The sequence below is a fragment of the Erythrolamprus reginae genome, chromosome Z, assembly GCF_031021105.1.
Source record: "Erythrolamprus reginae isolate rEryReg1 chromosome Z, rEryReg1.hap1, whole genome shotgun sequence".
NCBI lineage: Eukaryota > Metazoa > Chordata > Lepidosauria > Squamata > Dipsadidae > Erythrolamprus > Erythrolamprus reginae.
The window spans coordinates 10604735-10622649 of record NC_091963.1 but is presented as its reverse complement, the minus strand read 5'-3'; the positions used below and the strand labels follow the sequence as shown (position 1 = coordinate 10622649).

General features: G+C 41.1%; 1 protein-coding gene across 3 annotated transcripts in view; it reads right to left on the bottom strand.

Moving 5' to 3' along the window:
- DPP6 (dipeptidyl peptidase like 6) overlaps nucleotides 1–17915 on the bottom strand; it is a 571062-nt gene that overhangs the window by 159536 nt on the left and 393611 nt on the right. For all 3 annotated transcript variants that reach the window (XM_070728861.1, XM_070728858.1, XM_070728859.1), the window contains exons 2-3: nucleotides 14243–14357; nucleotides 7211–7309 (exon numbers count right to left, since the gene is read on the bottom strand). In XM_070728861.1, coding sequence (XP_070584962.1) covers nucleotides 7211–7309; nucleotides 14243–14357 — 214 coding nt within the window. The remainder of the gene's footprint in view (nucleotides 1–7210; nucleotides 7310–14242; nucleotides 14358–17915) is intronic.

Below are 17915 nucleotides of genomic sequence, written 5' to 3'. Positions count from 1 at the left end.
GTTCATACAGGGGGACACCTAACATTTGGCGAGTCGCTATCGGCAATAAGAAAAATGAAGGTTTAATCCAGCCTAGCACACAGGAGCCAGACCAATTACTAGGTAGGGCTTCATAGGCTATCTTGCCACATATCCAATACATATTCTGAGGAGCTACCCATTCTTCTCCCTGACCTACAGACCCAAGGTATTTAAGATTAGTAGTATCAAATTTCACAGGTTTAGTAGCATTTCCCGGGGAAATCCACTTTTCATAAGCTAAATCCCAAAATCCCAAACAAAGCAAGTGTCCAACATTCACACTACCCATTCTCGTAAATCAATTTCTACCCACTAAGTTAGTGGTTAAAGTCCACATGGTTCCTGTCACTCTTTCCCTTTTAGTTATGTTGCCAGTAACAGACAGATTATTAAAAACAAGGGGCTCTGCCTCCAAGGCCTCCCATGGCCATTGTTCCCCCATATTCGTCCCTCCACACACAAAACAATTCCTAACAGTCAGTGTCTTTGCTACTTTCTCAGCCATTTCAACAAACAAATTTATGGCTGTGTCACTGAGAGGCAGGGGTTTTTCCAGTTTCCTAAGGGAATCATAAACAGACCACCCCAAGGTTCGCACTTCCCCTGCAACCACCTTCCACATTTTAACTGAGAGATAGGTAATAGGATCCCTTCCTAGCCCATTTATGCCAAAGGCAAACGTAGTTCCTGAGGGAATAGAACGATCAACCTCTATCTGTACAATGTTTCCAAAGACTCTCCTAAAAGATATTATATATTTACACCCTTTATAGATCTTCCCCGCCAGACCTCCAGTATAAGCACACACACAGTTATGAATACATACATGATTAGCATCAGCAAAGCATAAAAGCAAGATTAACATAAGTACCCCAAAACCCCTTGACCCCTTCATCCCAGCCTCTCCCGTGCGTTGAAAACCAGCTTCCGGTGTGGTTTAGCAGGGGGGGGCTTTGTCTTCACCACTGTGCGATGCAGACCTATTGCCGGTAAGGTCCCTGCAGAGTGGTCTCCCTTTAACACGCAGCCTTTTCTCGATAGCCCAGTTATATTTGTACACAACACATATGCTAAAAGCAAAGCGTGTAGCAATTAATATACCCAAAGCAAAATTTCAATTTCATTGGATGAGCAGTTGGCTGCACGCTCCATTCCTCATCTGCTGCTTTCGTCACTCGAGTCCAATATATCCAAAATTTGGACTCGGCTATCTTAATAGCAAGGGGAGATGTCATAATTACGACATACGGACCCTTCCATCTCCCTTCTGATGGTTCCTGTTTCCAATGTTTCACCCACACCCTATCCCCTGGCTGAAAAGTATGGCACTTAGTTACAAGTCTTGGGGGGGGATTGTTCCAATACATAATTTCGGAGTTTTTTTTTTTTTTTACATGTTTCTCCAATTCCCGTACCACTTCCATTCTCCATACTCCCCCCTTATGTCCCAATTCAGGCCATCCAGCCAGATCTCTCCTCTGAAGTGTTGGAGGGCGCCCAAACATCAGCTCATAAGGTGAAAGTCGGTGCTGCCTTCTTGGAGCACTCCTTATGGGATAAAGAGCCAATGGTAGAGCGTCCGGCCACCTCAAATGGGATTCCGTACAAATTGTGCCTTTTTCCGAAACACCCTATAACCACACTCCAACAACAATACAAGTAAAGCATTAGTGTTGTCCCAACATGATTCCTCTGATTGTCCTGTAACCAAAACATCATCTACATATTGCAATATTGTATCCCCTTGCTGTCTAGGTACATAATATACCAAATCCTTAGCCAAAGCTGTCCCAAACAACGTCGGTGAATTTTTAAAACCTTGAGGTAAACGAGTCCATGCATACTGCCTCTTAGCCCCCATCTCTGGATTCTCCCATTCAAAAGCAAACAGCGGCTGGCTAATTGGATGTATTGGGATCGTAAAAAATGCATCCTTCAAATCTATCACAGAAAACCACTTTGCCCTTGGTGGAATCAAACTCAACAGTGTATAGGGGTTGGGCACTGCCGGGTGAATGGTAACTGTCATACTATTTACCACCCTCAAATCCTGCACAGGCCTATAAGATCCATCTGGTTTCCGTATTGGCAAAATCGGGGTATTCCATGGGGATTAAATAGGGACCAAAATTCCAGCTTTTAAATACTTTTGGATACAATCATAAATTGCTGCTATTGCTTCCCTAGAACAAGGGCGCTGCCTAATGTTCACAGGAGTGGCAAGCGGTTTCACTTCCACTATAATGGGGGGGGTGATGCGAGGCAAAGCCGGGGGGGTTATCTTCAGCCCACAGACCAGGCACTTTTCTGACACCGCCTGCTCCACTTCCTTAGTCACCATCAATCTCCACATTGTCTCAGGGCGATGACTAAGCGTTAAAGATTGCCTTCCCTCATTAAACGAAATAGTGGCTCCTAATTTATTCAATAAATCCCTGCCCAGCAATGGCACAGGGCATTCCGGAATATACACAAACTCATGTCTGAGCTCAGAACCATTAAATTCACAGGTGACTGGGTTCAAAATTTGCCTCCCGACTACCCGTCCAGACACCCCCTGAACTTGTACTTCATGGGGTCCGGGAGGGGCAATCTGCTTATTCACCACTGACCGACCAGCCCCCATATCCACCAAAAATGTAGTCTGATGACCCCCAATATTCATTGTAACCATAGGCTCAGGGGGGGTCTGCTCTAAGCCAGGTCCCCGTCACGCAGTCCATCCAGTGCCTGCCAAGCCAATTCCTTCAACCTGAGTGGCATTCTCTGGGGCTACTCCGGCTAATCCTGTAGCTCCCCCACCTATGGGATTTCCTTGTGCATTTCCTCCTCTATAGGGGAACCGAGAGTGTCTTTTTAAGAAAGAAAAGGGAGGGGCGGCTTGGAGGGGGAAAAGACTCCATTTAAATAACTAGGAGAACAGCGTGTTTGCAAGCACTGAAAGGGTGTCTTTTTAAGAAAGAAAAGGGAGGGGTGGCTTGGAGGGGGAAAGACTCCATTTAAATAACTAGGAGAACAGCGTGTTTGCAAGCACTGAAAGGGTGTCTTTTTAAGAAAGAAAAGGGAGGGGTGGCTTGGAGGGGGAAAGACTCCATTTAAATAACTAGGAGAACAGCGTGTTTGCAAGCACTGAAAGAGTGTCTTTTGAAGAAAGAAAAGGGAGGGGTGGCTTGGAGGGGGAAAAGACTCCATTTAAATAACTAGGAGAACAGCATGTTTGCAAGCACTGAAAGAGTGTCTTTTTAAGAAAGAAAAGGGAGGGGCGGTTTGGAGGGGGAAAAGACTCCATTTAAATAACTAGGAGAACAACGTGCTTGCACAGGCACTGAAAGGGTGTCTTTTGAAGAAAGAAGAGGGAGGGGCGCCCCCCTTGCCTTTCTTCCTTTCCACTCACCCTTTAGCCTAGCCTTGCTTCTTCCACCCACCCCCTTTAGCTGCTCCTCCCTGCACTCTGTTAACCTCCCTTCTAAAGTTTGGGATTTTCCTGAAGGATTTGCACGCATTATTTGCTTTTACGTTGATTCATCTTACGAACTTTTCACCTTACGAACCTCCTCCTGGAACCAATTAAGTTCGTATCATGAGGTACCACATCATCATCATCATTATTATTATTATTATTACAATTTCTAGGCCATCCTTCTCCAGAGACTCAGGGTGGTTCTATTATTCCAGCTTTTGGCTGAAAGGAATTGAGCTGTGTGTCTCATTAACAGGTTGAAAAGACTGCAGGTTGATTTAGCACTGAAAAAGATCTATAGTGAGCTGTCATTGGGCGAGCTGTTACACACTCTCAAAATAGTGTGCCATATTGTATTCCCAACTCTACATTGCTTTGCTGATGACCTTAAAAATCATCATTTTGTTTTGTTGTTTACCCAGCTGTAAAATGAGTATAATAACCACATTTGTCAACCCCACGGGGGTTACGCAAGTCTTAATTAAGGCTACAGAATTGTTCGGATGACATCAGATGAACATGGTGGCATTTAAGTTATTTCTTTCGGCAAGATGCCCAACTCTGTAATTTAGGACTCACAGACTGGAAAGAATGCTAAGTTATACAACAGAGATCTTTCTGAGCTTTTGTACCAAAAGTAACCGAGAATTGGACATATCCTAATAGAAAGCAGCAGCAAAAGGCTAAGCCATTCAGCTCCAAAGCTGTCTGACATTTATGTAACAGCTCACCCAATGACAGCTCACTATAGATCTTTTTCAGTGCTAGATCAACCTTCAGTCTTTTCAACCTGTTAATGAGACACACAGCTCGATTCTTTTCAGCCAAAAACAAGAATAAAAAACAGACATTATATTGGACCCTGGGCAACCTCTTTACCTCTAGCAGAGCTTAATGAAAAGGAATCATTTGAGACAAAACCCAAGGTGACAGAAAGAATAGATAGAACCGCACATTTATCCATGGTCTCTTGGGTTTCGGTTTATAGCTTATAAAGATATTTTCCTTTGTAAAAGTAAAAGCCAGGAACTGTATTTGCAATTTTAGTTTCCATTGCTATGGGGCTCCAATTTCCCACTCTTCTTGCAAACAGTAGGACCCAAAGGCTTCAATTGATAGGGAGCTGTCCAATATAGTAGTGCTGAACAAAAAAAATGTTAAACATAATGTCTTCATAGGTGTTCATAATCAAAGCATAATGTCTTCATAGGTGTTCTGTCAATTCCAGTCTTACCAGAATCTTGATCCAGCTTGTATGTGGGAATTTCTTTCTATTTCTGGCAGCCTTGTGTGCCGGAGGATCCAAACCTTTAATTCATATATTAATTCGATTTTTATCCTGCCTTTATATTTATTGGATTCTTATCCTGCCTTTATTACTTTATAAGAAACCGAAGATGACGAACGTACATAATATGGCACCTCCAATTTCCCCCCCACAACAACCACCTTTGAGGTGAGTTGGGCTCAGAGAGAATGACCAGTCCAAGATCGCCAAATGTATTTATTTATTTGTTTGTTTGTTTGTTTGATTTATTTTTTTATGCCGCCCTTCTCCTTAGACTCAGGGCGGCTTACAACATGTTAGCAATAGCCTTTTTTAACAGAGCCAGCCTATTGCCCCCACTATCCGGGTCCTCATTTTACCCACCTCGGAAGGATGGAAGGCTGAGTCAACCTTGAGCCGGTGATGAGATTTGAACCGCTGACCTGCAGATCTAGCTGTCAGCTTTAGTGGCCTGCAGTACTGCACTCTACCTGCTGTGCCACCTCAGCTTTCTACCTCTGAGCCTCAAGGTTTCTAGGCTATCACCTTTACCACAATACTAAAGTGGCTCTAATTCTCTCTGTCCCAGAACCTCAAATCTACCTCTATTCACTTTTACATGATTAAGACCAGTGACAACACCCCTAATTCTCTAAGAAAAATTCATCTGCTTCTGGGTCAGTCCTGACAAGCATGGACTGTAATGGAGAATGATGGAAAGAAAAATAGAAACATAGAAACATAGAAGACTGACGGCAGAAAAAGACCTCATGGTCCATCTAGTCTGCCCTTATACTATTTTCTGTATTTTATCTTAGGATGGATATATGTTTATCCCAGGCATGTTTAAATTCAGTTACTGTGGATTTATCTACCACGTCTGCTGGAAGTTTGTTCCAAGCATCTACTACTCTTTCAGTAAAGTAATATTTTCTCATGTTGCTTTTGAAAATAGTATAAGGGCAGACTAGAGGTCTTTTTCTGCTGTCAATCTTGTATGTTTCTATGTTTCTATGTGTCTCTCTCAGCTTTTGTACCCTTACTCGTAAAGTTCTTTTCTCTCATTCCAAAATCTGTCTCTCAAACCTGTGTCATTTTTTTTTGCTCTCCTGTCCTTCTTATGAGAAATTCTGGATACTTTTCTTGTCTTATCTTCACAATTACCGATCCAGTAGCTCAAGCCCAAAGCAGCTCCATCAACAAATCATAAGCAGCTTCTGTCTACCTTTACTTGCAAAGTTCTTTTCGCCATATGGAAAAAGAAATTGCTTTGCACTGCTAATACCCTTACTTAGGTATGCATTCCTCTGAGACATACCCTGATTACTGTTCTGTCAGGGTTCCCCCAGACCTCAACACCAACTGGAAAAAACAGCCAGACACGCTGGTAAAAGCAAAAGTACTTTATAGCTTGAAAAATAAACACAGAGAAAAACCTATTCTTCCCAACAGGCAGGCTAGGAGACTTTACAGCAGAGTCCTGATGTCCAGACAATACAGCAGACTTCTTGCTGGCACACCCACCACTGTAGAGCATAAGACCCCCACCTTTCCCCCCCAAGGTTTCAGTATTCAAAGTCACAAACCAGAATTCCAAGACGCCAAAGATCACAGCCAGGTCCCAGGACTCCCAAAGATAATACTCCACAAGCCAGGAAGGGTGGGTCTGCCTTTTAGCCTTTCCAGAGAGCACCACACCCAAACCCAGCTGTTGCCTCTTTAGTGCTGAAAGTACCTAGCCAATTGGTCCCTTCTTTGTGTTGCTCTTCTCTGTCGCAGATCGATTATCGCTTGTGCATTTTTCTCTAAGGAATCCAGGCTGCTTGCTGGGGAGAGCTCCCTCTCGGGGGCCTCTGGCTGTTCCCCCTCTTCCTCAGCCTGGGATTCCTCCTCCTCGTCTGCCTGCACCTCCTGTTCCTCATCCTCCCCCTCTGAGCAGGAAACCGACAGAAGATCAGCCGTTCCCTGAGGGGCCTCGGATGGAATCACAACAATTACAATACTTTTTTTGACACAAGATTAAAGCCTTTTTATTTGCTTCGTCATTTTGCAGTTAAGCCTGGATAAAAAGCTTTTATACTTCTTAGTTTCACTATGCCGATGTTTAGCATCTATTAATCCGTGGAATATTTCATTTTCAATATATTACTCTGGAATACTTTTCTTCCTCCCCCCCCTTTTTTTTAAAATGGAGGCATAACTTATTTTTTCTTTAAAAAAAGATTTAAATTAAAATGTTTTCCACTTCAGCTCTTAGTGACCTCTTATTTATAAAGCCCAAAGGGATCCTTGTGCTTCAGAATATTGCGAAGATGTGGCCAGGTGTGGCATCACTGGATAAAAGAGTTTGACTCATACAGAATCTCTTTCTAAAATGTTGCTCAATGAAACACTCCAGGCAAGAGAAGTTCTTGCAACAAATGGTGTAGGAAGTTATTTTTATACATGATTGCAAGACTTACCACTTATCCATTTAGCCTCTGGGTCATGAATTTTGAAATCTTCGCTGAATAGATCTTCCACTGTAATTTTCTTCTTCTGAGACTGACTATTATCTTCGACTGTAAATCAAGAGGGGGAAAAAATATCCATTATGATTAATTTGCAATTTACCTGTCCATTCAACAAATGAGACAAGTTATCCATTTTGCTTCTGAATTAGCATGGGATGGCTAATAGCACTGTGCAAGGGATTTCTTAGAAGTCTTTATTGCATTACTGTTGATCTAATTAGGAGAGATCTTTTCCATTTGCAACTTGGAATGTATGAAGTACAGCCAGGATAGCACTTATTAGCACAATAATAAAAGGCTCAACTAATGTCAGTGAAAGTGTTTTACAGCCAATCCAACACAAGACAAGTTTACAACATTCCTTGTGAGACAATGGAGTGAAAATAGGGCAGAATAAGGAGCATCTGTGAAACTGTAAAAATAAAATCAACAGTTTTATTTATTTATTTATTTTATTTATTTATTTTGTCCACTACATAATGAGGGTTTTAGTGGGTATATATCTATATACACATAGTAAAATACATGATGAAGGTTATAGAGGAGATACTCATAGTAAAATATATCTATGAAATAATAGAAAAGAAGATATAGTAATAGAACATATAAATGAAAGAATAGAAGAAGAGATATAGGGATAAAAGAAAGGTATAGGAGATATAGGAGAGCAATAGGACAGAGGACAGAAGGCACTCTAGTGCACTTGTACTCGCCCCTTACTGACCTCTTAGGAATCTGGATAGGTCAACCGTAGATAATCCAAGGGTAAAGTGTTGGGAGTTTGGGGATGACACTATAGAGTCCGGTAATGAGTTCCACGCTTCAACAACTCGGTTACTAAAGTCATATTTTTTACAGTCAAGTTTGGAGCGGTTAATATTAAGTTTAAATCTGTTGTGTGCTCTTGTGTTGTTGTGGTTGAAGCTGAAGTAGTCGCCAACAGGCAGGACATTGCAGCATATGATCTTGTGGGCAATACTTAGATCTTGTTTAAGGCATCTTAGTTCTAAACTTTCTAGGCCCAGGATTGAAAGTCTAGTCTCATAGTTTTTCAGTCACTCAGATAGAATTTAATTTAATTTAATTTAATTTAATTTAATTTAATTTAATTTAATTTAATTTAATTTAATTTAATTTAATTTAATTTAATTTAATTTAATTTAATTTAATTTAATTTAATTTAATTTAATTTAATTTAATTTAATTTAATTTAATTTAATTTAATTTAATTTAATTTAATTTAATTTAATTTAATTTAATTTAATTTAATTTAATTTAATTTAATTTAATAATTTTTAATTGGATTTGTATGCTGCCCCTCTCTATGGACTGGGGATTGCTCACAAGAATTGCAGCACATTGTATTTTTAAAGCCCAGAATGTCCAGGTGTCCTTCAGAAGAGACTCTTCCCTGATTGATTGAACTATAAGAAGCAGAATGCACAATCAGATTTGCAAGGTTTGGGTTTATAGGCAATCTCAATTTTAGCCTTCCCGTGGAGTTGATTTCTTGTCTGGTTTACCTGGTAGGCTAACAATACCACTGAGAGTGAACCACCTACATAGGAACATAAGAAGAGCCATGCTGAATTGGGCCAAAGCCCATCGAGTCCAGCACTCTGTGTCACACTGTGGCCACCAATTGTCCATGGGGATCTTGAGCAGAAAGAGAAGGCAAGACCCTCCCTTTCCCTTGACCCCCAACAAATGGGACCCAAGGGAATCCTGCCTGCCTCAACCAACATAGAGGCAGTACTTGGACATACATTCCAATAAGTACCGATACATTTACCTAAATCAGTGGTTCTCAACCTGCAACCCCTTAATACAGTTCCTCATGTTGTGGTGACCCCCAACCATAAGTCTAGTGCCAATTCTCCCATAGAGCTTTAAGCTGATTGGCAGGAAGGTCAGACAGACACCTCCACTGTAAATGCCTGGTTGTAAAAATATGTTCCAAGGTGCCAGAATAGAAGCTTTAGTTCCTAACACCAGGGGAAATTTGTCATTTCCTCTGATCTTAGGAGACCCCTGTGAAACGGTCGTTCGACTCCCAAAGAGGTCCCAACCCCCAGGTTGAGAACCACTCACCTAAATATTCCAGTGTATGCACACTCCTATATTGGAGCTCCAGTATAGGTAGACCTTGCTTAAAGACTGCCTCCTTTAATGACCAAAGTTACAACCATATTGATGAAGAAACATTATGATTTGTCTTTGTATTTATGACTGCCATAGTCATATAGGGGTCATACTGTATATTGACATTTGGTTGCTTCACAGCCTGTGGGCATTTATGACCATGTAAGGGTCTTATGGACCCTGAACAGCATTTGTCAGCTTCACAATTAGTTTTTGACAAGCAGAGTCATTGAAGAAGTTGGCAATAACATCAAACGTTGCAGTCATATGAGGTCTTTGTTAATAATCTTAATCAGGACATTAAGTGTCATGTTCTCATGATGTTTCCCTTAGTGATAGTATTGCTTAGCAATGGAACTGTGGGTCTCAACTGTGGCCACTAAGTAAGGATACCTGTGTTTGCAGATAAGGAAATGCGGAGTTCTTGAAATTGTTGTAGGAGATGAAGGCGATGTTAGTTAGTTAGTTAGTTAGTTAGTTAGTTAGTTAGTTAGTTAGTTAGTTAGTTTATTTATTTATTTATTTGATTGATTGATTGATTGATTGATTGATTGATTGATTGATTTTTATGCCGCCCTTCTCCTTAGACTCAGGGCGGCTTACAACATGTTAGCAATAGCACTTTTTAACAGAGCCAGCCTATTGCCCCCACAATCCATGTCCTCATTTTACCCACCTCAGAAGGATGGAAGGCTGAGTCAACCTTGAGCGGTGATGAGATTTGAACCGCTGACCTTCAGATGTAAGGTCAGCTTCAGTGGCCTGCAGTACAGCACTCTACCTGCTGCGCCACCCCGACTTCTATTTACTGTATGCTTAAACTCACTCTAAGCGTTATGTAAGCCCAATGTAAATACATACTGAAGAAAGAGCCAGCAATAGATCAGATTAGATGTTATGTGTGTCTTCCATGGAAAATTTCACTAATCTCGCAGCCAGTGAGAGTGATGATGTTCATCCATCATGTTTGAAGAGGACTTTGACATCTATTGGGTTGTAGGCTCTACATGATGTGTCTGCAGGTAAGACCTATACAGGCATGAAATGTTCTGCCACATGTTGGGCAGACATGTGTGGGCACCATTGTCACACCATGTCGCACTCACATTCCTTGTGAGAATGTCGCACCATTCATTGTCGCACCATGTCGCACTCATATTACTTGTGAGACAATGTCTATTCTCTTCAATGTGTATTGTGTATTGGAGAAAATAAATAAATAAATGTGTATTGTGTATTGGAGAAAATAAGTAAGTAAGTAAGTAAGTAAGTAAGTAAGTAAGTAAGTAAGTAAGTAAATAAAAAAAATAAAAAATAAACCTATGACATGATTTAATGAGGTAGTAAATCATCTGAAAAAAAATTCTACAGGTTCCTATATACCGGTTAATAATTCATTCATTCCTTGCCCAGTCGACTGTGGCCAATGAGCCAAGGGATTAGTGTAGATGGTTCTGCCTCATGTGACAGGTGTACAAAATTCTCTTGGTGCCCTGTTGTCATGCTTTCTTGGACATAGCCCATTTGTAACTCCTCTGGCTTCCTTTGCATAGGTGCAAAGAACCTCCCAAACCTTTGCAACGCTGTGATTTATTTTGCACAGCCTTTTCATTCTTGCTGTGATGTCCTGCTTTAATTATGAAATAGTCCTTCCCTTCCCTTTGACTGGCGTGTTGCAATGGCTCTTGGAACTAAACCGTTACCATGTAGTACAAATGGAAGTTTGTGTATCTATTGATGAAATGTAGCAGGCTTCATGGCTGAATCTTAAGCGGCTGGAGTATTTTGGGATTACTGAAGTGAAAAGCCATTTTTCCCCTCCATTAATTGGCTCAAAGGAAACTGTTTATGGCATCTTTAAATAGGGATGTGTGTGGCCTGCATAACAAGTAAAAGTATAAACAATGGAAAAGATGCCCAGAGGCACAACACTCCTTTAATCATTTGATACAAGAACTTGGGTTTTCAAACATTTTGATTTGGAAGTGGCCCCATTAATGTCAATGAACTCCCAAGTGCAAATGGGAGTGCATTTAGGGTTGAGTACTACTTCTAATATTGTCCTTCAGATTGAGGGGTGACCTATAAGTGAATCATTTAGGGTAAGGTGTGAAACTCATTTTCATTGAAGGCCACATCAGATTGTGTTTGACCTCAAAAGGCCAGGTTGGGCATGGCTAGGATGGGTCATGGTGGGCGTGGACACCACTCTTGTCAGGGCACCTGTGGTGACCAAGTGCTAAGGCAGGACTTATCTGAGACCTTCCCTCAGTGTCTTCCTTCCTTCCTTCCTTCCTTCCTTCCTTCCTTCCTTCCTTCCTTCCTTCCTTCCTTCCTTCCTTCCTTCCTTCCTTCCCTTCTTTTTCCTTCTCTCTTCCTTCTCCTTTCCTTTTCCTTCCTCTCTTTCCCTATTTTCTCTTCTCTCTTCCCATCTTCCCTTCTTTTTCTTTCCTCTTTCTCTTTCTTCTTTTCTGCATGCTCAAATGCAAAAGGGGAAACATTTCTCCTTTTCTTTTGTTTTTACTTTCTTTTGATAGCCCTCTGCCAGCGACAATGGAGCTCGGGAGGGCGCATGCAGTGGAAAATGGGCCCAGTTTTCCCTGGCAGAGGGCTTCAGGAGGCTGTTGCGGCTGACAGTCACTCATGCCCTTATCACTTTGAGGCTCGACTACTGCAATGCTGTCTATATGGGGCTACCTTTGAAGAGTGTTCAGAAACTTCAACTTGTCCAAAATGCAGCCGCGCGAGCAGTCTTGGGCCTTCCAAGAAATGCCCATATCTCACCATCACTCCATGGACTGCATTGGCTACCGATTAGTTTTCAAAGTGTTGGTTATGACCTATAAAGCCCTACATGGCACAGGACCAGATTATCTCCAAGACCGCCTTCTGCCGCACGAATCCCAGCGACTGGTGAGGTCCCGCAGAGTTGGCTTTCTCCAGGTCCCATCGACTAAACAATGTTGGTTGGTGGGACCTAGGGGTAGAGCCTTGTCTGTGGGAGCCCTGGCCCTCTGGAATCAACTCCCGCCAGAGATTCGCACTGCCCCCTCCCTCCTTGCCTTCCGAAAGAGCTTAGAAACTCATCTTTGCCGCCAGGCTTGGGACTTTTAGATCTTCCCGTGACCACTGAATGCCTTCAGTATGATTGCTGAATGTTTGGTTAATAAGTTAATTGTTTGGTTAATTTTTTTCTTTTAATTGTTTTTAAATTGTAGTATTAATTGGATTACATTATTATTCTGTTTTATATATATGCTGTGAGCCGCCCCGAGTCCTCGGAGAGGGGCACCATACAAATCCAATTAAATAAATAAATAAATAAAATGGGGCATGATGGCCCGCACGCTCTATAGCAGAGAATAACACATGCTTCCAGAAAGCCACATCAATTTTAACAGCATCTGCACAAGTATAGTCTGAAATGTAACAGTGTCCTGTTGTAGCATTAAGATAAGGCAACTGAGTTAGGCCCTGACTTAGTCATGTTTGGAGTAGATCTATTTAAATAATTGGGAGGAGTTATTGTGACTACATTTAAGAAAAATTTCTGCCGTTAATATATTGCCATAATGTATATTTTTCCTATAATTTGCTAGTTTTGTGGGTCAGACACACATGCAGAGAAATACACAGCAAACAGTGTATATCATCTGCACTATTTGCTGGGGGGCCAGAGGCATTTTTTTTCTTGTTTTCCTCCCCAAAAGTTGGGGGAGGAAAATACTTTGAAGCATCTTATACTCCGAAAAATACAGTATATTCTTGAATTATTTTTTTAAAAAGGAAACCCAAATCCAACCTTTTCTTGGAGATTAACTGGACTCAAAAGAACAGGACTTGGAGATTCTCATCATAGGATTGAACTCCTAGCCAAGGATTAGGCAAAGTTGGCTCCTCTATGTTGTGGTTAGCTCTGCCCCTGCTCCTGCCCCAAGGACTGTGGATGTGGGGGAGACATCCACATGCTGCAGGCCTGTTTTGTCCCCGGTGGAATCTGCTGATGAAGGCTCCTCTGACCAAGAAGACATGAGTGACAGGGAGGAGGAGAGTGTGGCAGACAGCTCAGAAGGAGATGAATTATCTAGCTCCTCCTTGGATTCAGAACAAGAGTTAATGATACAGCCACGCATGCGGAGAGTGATGCATAGGCAACAACAACTGAGAGATTATTATCAAAGAAAATGAGGCCACCTGTGGTTGGGTGGGGCTGTGGTAATTAGTGAGGCTGCTATAAAGAGCAGCCTGTGGGTTTGGCCATTGTGGAGGATTATCTGATCGTTGTGTTTCGTGACTGCTTTACTGACTTTGACCTTTTGTGTGCTGATTTTTCCCCGCTTTGAAACTAAACCAGAGCATGTGATTCACTTTGTGAAAGAAGAACAACTGTGAATTGCCTCAGAGCTGCAAGCTAAGTATCACAGAACTGATAAGGGACTTGTATAAATTACCAGTTTGTTTGGAGACGAGTGCTCTTTGCTATACCAAAAGAGGGCTTGGTTTAAGTGAATTTTCATTATAAAGAACATTGTTTTGAATTTTCAAACGTGTGTGTGTCTGAAATTTGTACCTGTGAATTTTTGGGAGGATTCTACCAGAGAGCCCGACAGAACACTCTATGACTTATGGACTTCAACTCCCAGAATTCCTGAGTCAGTCATGCTAGCTCAGGAATTCTGGGAGCTGAAGTCCACATGTCATAGAAGAGCCAACTTTGCCTACCCCTGTCTTAGTCCAATGGAATGTAATCAGGCCTCTCCCTACCTTTTCAAAATGCCTTTGGGAAGATTCTGAAATTAGAACAACAGCAGCAACAAAGACTAAAGAGTATGTAAATACCTGGTGTCAGCAAGATAACAGAAGTGACGATCAAGGAGCAGATAACCAGAATCACAAGTAGAGCAATTGCAATTCCTTTCCAGTTCCTTTGCGGAGGGTTGCTTCCCACCAGCTCCTGCAATCAGCAAAAGGAGAAGAAACCATGAACAAATGGGAAGTGCAGCAACCTAAACCTAAAGAGCAATAGTAAAGTAAATTATTTTAACAGCCATAACTATTGTGATGGTGGCGGTGTAGTGGGTACGATGCAGTATTTGCAGGCCAACTCTGCTCATTGCCAGGAGTTCGATTCTGACTGGCTCAAGGTTGATTCAGCCTTCCGTCCCTCCGAAAGTTAGTTAAACAAGAACTCAGATAGTTGAAGAGGCAATATGCTGATTTTGTAAACCGTTTAGAGAAGGTTGGAAATCCTTATGAAGCAGTGTATAAGTCTAAGTGCTATTGCTATGAAATCACCTATGCCAGTGATGGTGAACCTATGGCACGCCTAAGATACCCGTGGGTTTATATTGTTTATGTATGGTATGATTGTGCTGCATGGTTTTAATAATGGGTTTTTAGATGTCTTTTAATATATTGGATTTGTCATATTGTTGTTTTTGTTGTTGTTGTTGTTATTATTATTATTACTATTATTTTCTAAAGAGAGAGAGAGAAAGATGGAAAAAGTAAGTAAAAGACACCTGAATTTGTTTATCCTTCCAAGTGAGCAGTCAGTTTGATATACGATTATGTATTTGTTTACTGCAATTTATATGCTGCTATAAAGCTAACAGGGCACTAGGGAATGTGTCTTCTTGTAGATAGCTGTTAGCTCATGTCCAGCTCCTGACAGCCTGTTTATTCCCATGCATAAAGAGAGATACAGAAGAGCTATAAAAAATGCTGGGGAGTTGGAATAAACAGATAGGTTTGTGTTTATTTATATAAGCTTAAGATCCCTTGCAAAGCTCTGGCTTCAATTTCAGTTATAGGCAACTGTTTTGTCACTTGAACAACTGTAACCAGCACCAAAGACTTTAAAAATTTATGGACGGGACAGTTCATTTATGAAAACTAAATCTATCAGAAGATATGGAATACCAAAAGCTGCTGTGCATACCCTTTTATTGTCATTGCTGAAGGGAAAAAGAAACATTGCTTTTCTCTTAAGTTTTTTTAGTGTGATCCTATCAGTCTGTTATTTGTCATTCACAGTAAGGGGAAAAAAAGATGCTTCCCCCAACCTCAACTACTGGGAATATGTAAAACTTTCAAATAGAGTAGATTTAAAAAATAAATTGAACTAACACAACTATAACTCTTGCCTTTCATTTACAGCATTTCATAAATATATCACAGGGTGTCCAGGGGGAAAGCATTTTGAAATTCCCTGATATTTCCCTGACATTCCCCTGTAACTTGCGATCGTAGATGACATCATACCAAACAGCTAAGCCATAGAGAAATATCAGTAGCTGAGGAAGCAAGTTGTTGCCACAGTTATGCTCATTTTTGCTTGACTCTGTCAGTGTTTTTTACACGACTTTCCCCTGATTTTTAAACATTGTAATACAGTTTGGTTTTTTTAACCAGATTTATTCCGTTTTTTTTCATGAATTCCCTGATAATTCCCTAATATTTCCCGAACCACCGATTTCCCTAATAATTCTGTTTTCCAGGTTTGCTGGACACCCTAATATCAGGAGCTTATGAAAACCGCATTTTAAGTTTGATGTTATTATTCAAAAAGTATTTATTTATTCATTCATTCATTCATTCATTCATTCATTCATTCATTCATTCATTTGATTTCTATGCTGCCCTTCTCCACAAACTCAGGGCAGCTTACAACAGGAACAATACAAAAACATATAAGAAATCCAGTAGTTAAAATAGTCTAAATTTATCTAAAAACTGTAATACTCCAAATTATCTAAAACCCCAATTATAAAAACAATCAATCACCTTCATTCTACTCACACTCACGGCTGGAGCAGAGTATACATGCTCAACGGCCCTAAACCTACCCGCAGAGTTGAGTTTTCAAACATTTATGAAAGGCCAGAACGGTGGCAGCAATGTGAATGCCAGGGGGGAGATGGTTCCAAAGAAATGGGGCAGCCACAGAGAAGGCTCTACCCCTAGTCCGTGCCAGGTGACATTGCCTAGCTGACAGGACCCTGAGAAGGCCAACTCCGTGGGACCTAATCAGTTGCTGGGATTCGTGCGGCAGAAGGCGGTCCTCTCTGGGGGGAATCACTGCCCCCCCCCCAGAGAGGGTCTGCAACTTGGGCGTCCTCCTCAATCCACAGCTCACACTAGAGAAAATGTTATACATCAACACTTTTATTCTTTGTATTTCCTTGGAAAATATTATTTTAGCCACATGCTCAGCTAAGCTACACTAGCTGTCTATCTGCAAGCAGCCTATTTTCTGTAATTTGAATATTGAGATGATTATAACCTAGACCTCAAAAGCTATCATCAAGGTGTTGGATCAAGGTGGTGCTGTGGATATTGCCTATCTGGACTTCAGCAAAGCCTTTGATACGGTTCCACATGAAGAGCTGATAGATAAATTAGTGAAGATTGGTCTTAATCCCTGGATAGTTCAATGGATTTGCAGCTGGCTGAAGCGTAGACATCAGAGAGTTATTGTTAATGGCGAGTATTCTGAGCAGAGACAGGTTACAAGCGGTGTGCCACAAGGATCTGTTCTGGGTCCTATTCTTTTTACTATGTTTGTGAGTGACATAAGGGAAGGTTTGGTAGGGAAGGTTTGCCTATTTGCCGATGACTCTAAAGTGTGCAATAGGGTTGACATTCCTGGAGGGGTCTGTAATATGGTAAATGATTTAGCGTTACTAGATAAATGGTCAAAGCAATGGAAACTGCAGTTTAATGTTTCCAAATGTAAAATAATGCACTTGGGGAAAAGGAATCCTAAATCTGAGTATTGCATTGGCAGTTCTGTGTTAGCAAAAACTTCAGAAGAGAAGGATTTAGGGGTAGTGATTTCTGACAGTCTCAAAATGGGTGAGCAGTGTGGTCAGGCAGTAGGAAAGGCAAGTAGGATGCTTGGCTGCATAGCTAGAGGTATAACAAGCAGGAAGAGGGAGATTGTGATCCCCTTATATAGAGCGCTGGTGAGACCACATTTGGAGTACTGTGTTCAGTTCTGGAGACCTCACCTACAAAAAGATATTGACAAAATTGAACGGGTCCAAAGACGGGCTACAAGAATGGTGGAAGGTCTTAAGTATAAAACGTATCAGGAAAGACTTAATGAACTCAATCTGTATAGTCTGGAAGACAGAAGGAAAAGGGGGGACATGATCGAAACATTTAAATATGTTAAAGGGTTAAATAGGGTTCAGGAGGGAAGTGTTTTTAACAGGAAAGTGAACACAAGAACAAGGGGACACAATCTGAAGTTAGTTGGGGGAAAGATCAAAGGCAACATGAGAAAATATTATTTTACTGAAAGAGTAGTAGATCCTTGGAACAAACTTCCAGCAGACGTGGTTGGTAAATCCACAGTAACCGAATTTAAACATGCCTGGGATAAACATATATCCATTGTAAGATAAAATACAGGAAATAGTAAAAGGGCAGACTAGATGGACCATGAGGTCTTTTTCTGCCGTCAGTCTTCTATGTTTCTATGTTTCTATCATTTCCTAAATGTGAA